At 33.1% G+C, this 6777-nt stretch overlaps 2 protein-coding genes across 2 annotated transcripts; both read right to left on the bottom strand.

Moving 5' to 3' along the window:
• Positions 1–1054: 1054 nt before the first annotated feature.
• LOC107493241 (uncharacterized) lies at positions 1055–1489 on the bottom strand. The gene is made up of 2 exons (XM_016114341.1): positions 1316–1489; positions 1055–1258 (listed from the first exon to the last, which is right to left on the bottom strand). The coding sequence occupies exons 1-2, from the start codon at positions 1487–1489 to the stop codon at positions 1055–1057; spliced, it is 378 nt and encodes a 125-aa protein (XP_015969827.1).
• A 12-nt stretch (positions 1490–1501) lies between these two features.
• On the bottom strand, positions 1502–2586 carry LOC107493251 (uncharacterized). The gene is made up of 3 exons (XM_021132333.1): positions 2382–2586; positions 2057–2267; positions 1502–1940 (listed from the first exon to the last, which is right to left on the bottom strand). Exons 1-3 carry the CDS (start codon positions 2584–2586, stop codon positions 1502–1504), a joined length of 855 nt encoding a protein of 284 aa, XP_020987992.1.
• Between the last annotated feature and the right edge of the window lie 4191 nt (positions 2587–6777).

Here is a 6777-nt window from a genome sequence, read left to right as displayed (position 1 = left end):
GTGCAAAATTATTCTGCACTAAAATAAAATATTTAAAATATCAGACATCAAATTAAAATTTGACCTAAATATTAAAACCAAAATAATAATAAAAAAATAGAAGACAGAAGACACTAAGAAAAATTGATACATAAAATCTAGATAATCATGTTAAAGTAATTATGATTGATGATATTTTTTTTCTAATAGGTAATTATGAAATTATTTCTTAATAAATTTTTACCTTATTAACAAATAGTATAGTATAATAATTAATTTTAATAAATAAAAAATATTTTTATATGTATTGATATGTTTTATATTCATTTTAAAGTAAAAGATTATACTTGTCATTCTCAAAATACTATGTATTAAAATATATTTATCTATATATATACAAATATACTCTACATTTATAAAGCGTATGAATACTCTTCTTTCATAACATTTTTAATATTCATTTAATAGAATCTAATCGTCCATAAAAAATGGTGCATCTAGTGCACACAAAATGGTTGAAACGATATTAGACATACCCTAAAGAAGATGTCCCTCTCTAAAGAAAACGTACACCAAAACAAAACTATAAATAACACATATAAGATTAGAAAATACAACAAAAAACTACATTATATCTTATCAAAAACTTCCTTAAATACAACATTTTCAGTCCTGGTAGGATCAACTAATCCTTCATAACAAAGTAAAATCTTCAGACAATTTCTATTCCTAACTCGGGAAAGAGCTACATAAAGTTGACCGTGACAAAACACAGGACGACGCAAGAACAAACCGACTGTTGATAATGTCTGACCCTGACTTTTGTTGATTGTCATCGTAAATGACAAAGAAATTGGGAATTCACGGCGTTAGAATTTAAACAGTATAACTGTATCACGGGGAATCAAATTCATTCTGGTGATAAAAACTTTATCCCCAACATTGCTACCAGAAACAATATCCACACCGATCACATTTTTCCCTAGATCTCACACAACAAGTCGAGTCCCATTACACAAACCCCCAGCTGGATCAACATTCCTCAACAAAATAATAGGCACGCCTATTTTCAACTTCAAGAATAATTAGGTAGACCAGAACACTTAATCTGGTTCAAGAATTCAACATTTATCCAATCAACTTCAACATCAGAATAGGCATCACTACCACATATCGAATCAGCATTGAGATAATTTTTCTCCTCACCTGGCAACAAGTCAACTCTATAATTGTTTATCTCTTCAACATTCTCGACAATCGGAGCCAATATTGCCCTATCCTGGAAAAAGCTTGGATCACGAAAATTCTAAACCAAATTCGGATAGATTGTATTTACAATATCTTCCACTGGGTTTTCCAAAACAGGAATGATTAGATCAAAAGGAATATCAACAAGAAGTTTGTCATTGACCAGAGTTTCACATAGACCTTCACCGATATGAAATATCCAATCTGAAAATAACCTTAACTCCTGAGCAGTTGATTGTTCCAATCCACTTGCTAACCTCATATTTTTGGTCAATCACAAAACTCTACAGTATTTCCAGAGGACAGAAGAATTTATGGACGCCATCACAATCTCAGCACGAGAACCTTTTGGAATAACTAGCAAGACCTGCCTGAAATCACCACCAAGAACGACCACCTTCCCACCAAAAGGTAAATCTTTATTCCTATCAGAGACCGAAACCATTATATCCCGCAACGTCCTATCGAGCGCTTCAAATGCTAATTTGTTAGTCATCAGTGCCTCATCCAAAATAATCAAATCGGCCAACCAGACTACCTCGACTTTTGGACTGTCCTTCTTAATCCGACAAACAGTATCTTCAGTCAGCTCAACAGGAATATTGAACATAGAATGCGCCGTTTTACCACCAGGTAACAATAGAGAAGCAATACCACTAGAAGCAACGTTTATAACAATCTTTTTCTCAGATCGCAATCTAGCTGACAAAACTCTGTATAAAAAAGTTTTTTCAGTGCCAGCAAACCCGTAGACAAAAAAAATTCATGCTTCTTATTCGAAACACAATCAATAATTTTATCGTAGACCACCCTCTGTTCTTCATTTAACTTGGAGACATTTGCATCGTGCTCACGAGTCAAAGAAACAGTATCATACTGCAACTCACGCAACAGCATCAAATTGCTAAATTGAGAGACTAAAGAGTTATTAGGAACCGGCATGCCAGCATAATTTCTCAATGATTTTCCATTACTCTGCAATAGTTTCTCAATCTCCAACAAACAAAATGCTTGCAACTCGTCCTGACTTATCGTTAGATCTACGTTTAACGATAATTAATAAAATATTATCACCATAATATGATTTATGTACTATGTTCGTGCGTGTGTGCCTGCCTGTCATATAATAAATTCATGATGAACAAAATTCTTACCGGGATATTGTAGCTCATGTCTTCTGCGATAAAGAATATCATCAGACAAATAAGCCCAAGTTTGTTCCCAAACTGACAGAGGTCTTCCCATGGAACCATATAGCAACAACATCACAAAAAGCCTCCTTAGCTGTGCAGCTGACGCTAACTCGGTGACTTCCTTAATAGTAGAAACATACTCCTTATCATTTATCAAGAATCCCATGGCGGAACATGCCTCTTGAAATGTATCATAAGTAACACCATTCACGGTTCTTATACTTCAAAAACTGGTACAATCTCTATGCACATTCAAAAGCATCCGCATGTAGAAAAGTTCACCAGATGAGGGATGAGCGAAACTCAATCTTCCAATTGAGAATCCCCTCTGTCTTGGCTTCCACTCCCTGCTATTCGAACAATAGACAAATTTTCCTGGATATTCAACATATGTTAAAGACCGCCCCTCCGAGAACCGCCTGTTGGCCATCATCCAACCCATAAACATCGTCAGCAAATCTTTGTTCCGCAAATAAACATGAGTACTGATATCAGCATCATCGAATACAACATGTTGCTGGTTCGGCAAGTGAAAAGTCAACCTCTGTATTGCCGGCCATCTATGATGAATATCATAAGCAAAAATTCTCCACATGGATTCAGACGGTGACAAATAACGACAATCGTAATACTGTTTGATCTCATCAACCACCTGAGAAGATTCACGAACATCATATGTTTCTCCAACAGTTGCAGTCACCCGATCTAGACCCTTATTGACATACTTAAAAAGATACTTAATCACATTTGACTTGTTACAGAACTCAAGATTTATGTCAGCTTGATATTTCATTAACAACAGTGGATTATAGGGCACAACAAATCTGTTATCAATATCAACATCGTTGATTTTCACTGTGACACCCGTATTACGACGTCTATATATTGGATAGCCATCCTCATCAAAGCTCGTTTGGTCAACGAATCTTTTTGGATAAAATTTTGAGCACTTACCATCTTTCATGCAAGGAGAACTCGGTCTAAGTCGACCGCAGGGACCATGGATCATGTACTTGGTGACGACCTTATAAAGAGATAGAATATTCTGGGGATTGGGTAGCTCGGCACAGAAGAATTCATTAACAATTTCAACACCTTGTAAGTTATTTTTCACATTAAGCCAAAGTAACATGTGTGCATGCGGTAGACATTTTTTTTGGAACTCAATAGTATACATACCTAAAAAATACAAAAACATCCTAAAGAACCCAGACAACTACATGTTTGAAGACAACAGACAGAGATGGAGATGCTAAGTGAGAAAAGAACATACATGCATTAAGTAGACCAAAAAACACACCTTCCTTGGGATCGCTAAGGAGGCACTTCAACTTGGCATGAAATACACGACAAGAGATATCAGGACGATCAACGATGGGAATTCACTCTCGCTCTATAAACCACTGAAATTCAGGCCAATTTGGATTACATGTAATAGTGAGAAATAAATCTGGATAGCCAAAATATTTACAAATTGCCATGGCATCCTGACAACGGTTAAACATATAACGTCTACCACCAGTGAAGGAAGAAGGCAAAATGATTTGTGTCCCGATTGAAGAAGCTTCGTCATCGCCACGACGCATAGCCTCTTCTATTCCTTGAAGGACTTCTCCTCTAATTGTACTTTGCTTTATTCTAATCTCATGCAACCTCTGGGACTCAATCATGGTGAAACAATCAACAACAAATTGCTGAAATAACCGTCTACACTTATGAATAATTCCATCTTTGTGTTCCCTAATCTGGAGACAAAAACATATGAATTCCCTAAGGGAAACCCTTGTTCTCCTTTTAGGAACATATACAGGCTATTCACCTCGATAACCAATGTTCAACTGGTAACCATCCTCGCCATATGGAAACAACAAAGGATACTGTAAGGGCCAATACAGAGCATGAGTTTCATAAATACGTTGCAACTGACCACCAGTAGATCGAACAATAATGTCACGGCCATGATCCGACGAATCAAAATCTCCAAAAATCAAAGCAGCAACTTCATCGCAAGAAGGAGCATTGTAAATTCTTCGATCAACCTTCCTTTGCGAATACAACTTCAAAGAGAAAATCTCAAATAGATGACACTAATAAAATTCTCTGACTCTTCGAAATGACTGTGTTATGACGTTATGAGTATTGATCATTTGCAACAACTTAGCTATCAATTCTTTATCTATCTCAGATGTTTGCCTAAAAGAAATATAAATTAACCACAGATATATTTAAAAACCACACAGAATACAAATCTCATATATTTTGATATATCATTATTAGTAAAAAAAGACCAATAAGACTTTATAACGGGAACAAAATATAGTATAACTATCAGATCACAGCTATAAACCTGTTTTCCAATACAAATAACACTAAAACATCAAGAAAATACAATAAAAAGACTGAGCAACAAAATATCAAACACACATACCCAAAGATTCTATGCCTATGCATTATCTCATGCTGAGTGTTGTATATATATATATAACTGGGCAAATTTAGGCTTCTAACCAGGATCTGGGAGCAAACTTCTAATTCGATGATAATTTTGACCACTTATTATAAACTGCGATGGACCCTCCCATCATTCACTGAATCCAATACCTTACCGCCAAGAGACGTGAAGGCAAACATACTATTATAAGATCGAATATTTTTTTTGGAAGTACAAACTCTTGCTATCATGTCCGTTAATCAAATTATATAACAGATCTGGGGGCTTTCAGAGATAAGGTAACTGAATTTTTCCTTTTGAGCAACAAACAGTAAAAATAGGATGATTAACTGTAAAGTCTCTTTCAACACATTTTAATAACCAAAAACACGCGCCACAAAGTGAACATTCATAGTTAGGATCACCAACATCAAGGCAACCTGGCAAAGATAAAGTCAAAAAAAAATATGCACAACAACAAAAGAATTTCATCTCAATTATGTGGCATGAAATGTATTCAACATAAAATGAATAAACCATTAGCATATAGATATAATATAGAGTAAATACTTGACTCCTTTAAATTTTGTCAAAAAAATGTATCACAAAACACTACTATTTTACACTGATTGAATAATATCTCATCAGAGAAGCACAATAGAATCTTTTAGCACTAAGAAAATAAGAATAATATTTTACTATCCTTGAATAATAAATACTTTAATAGAATGTACCTTATATCTCACTTTGCAAGAATAAAGGATGATCAATAATAGAACCAACTTGACTGAATGAATTTATCAAAGGATCATATATTTTTTATTGGTCTATATCATCCATTTTGATTTAAAATAACACAAACTTATGTAAATATATATTCGACAACAGAAAAAAAAATTAATGATGAAATAAGAAATCAATTAATTATCTAATAATCAGCATCCAAATTGAACATTAAAAATGTAATAAACTATGAAAACCAATGAAAATTAAACGTTGATTTATCAAATAACCTATTCCAAATAAAGCTAAATGCACATCTAAGAACAATTTGATTTGTGCTAACATTAGAATAAACTTTGTTTCATTATTTGAATCACTCATACTAACTATTAAGGTTCAAATTAAATAATCTAAATTATTATTAGAATTATATTGTATTTTTTTGAGACTTTAATGACTCAATTGGTCAATAGAATGTTGTAAACTTTTGAACCAGGTGCCTATATTTTTTTTGCTTGAATTGAGTCATTCCACAATTTTTTTTTCTGAGTTGGCTCCGAAGAATTTCCTTTTCTTTTAATTGAATCCATCCACCATATTGTTTGTTGTAAACATCTCCTTATACAATTGACCGAATCACTATCAAGGGAGGGATAATTGAAAAAACTAAAAAAAAATTGACGGACAGAACTAAAAGAAAAATTATTTATATGGAACTAATATAAGATTTCCAAAAATTAGAGGAACCCATAGAATAGTTAAATTTTTTTAAGATACAACTATTGATTATGACATCAAAGTAAGAAAGTTTCAACAAATACTCATTGTCTATTATTTAGGTAGAAAAGTTAATTAATTAACTGATTACATAAATCCAATTACATAACCCAAAAAACCCTTCATATTGTCCAAAACAAGAATAAACACTAATTAAACAATTTAATAACCTCTATTACTTGTGTATGTTTAAAACAACTATATAAATTAAACCTATCTACTGATCTAAATGATTCCATAAACAATTTTATAATTGCATTAATTATTTCAACAAGATAAGCAACTGGTCAGGCATACGCTAGCTAATCTAATTACTTTCAGTAACTGTGCGGTTTGAATCAATTATTAACTATTTTAATGACTTTCAGCCACGTAAACAACATAAAAAAAATAATTTCGCGATTATGTTAGCTAATTTAATGCACA

Source organism: Arachis duranensis, chromosome 1 (genome assembly GCF_000817695.3).
Source record: "Arachis duranensis cultivar V14167 chromosome 1, aradu.V14167.gnm2.J7QH, whole genome shotgun sequence".
Classification (NCBI taxonomy): domain Eukaryota; kingdom Viridiplantae; phylum Streptophyta; class Magnoliopsida; order Fabales; family Fabaceae; genus Arachis; species Arachis duranensis.
The sequence above is the reverse complement of the archived record's forward strand: the minus strand, read 5'-3'. Positions and strand labels throughout refer to the sequence as shown.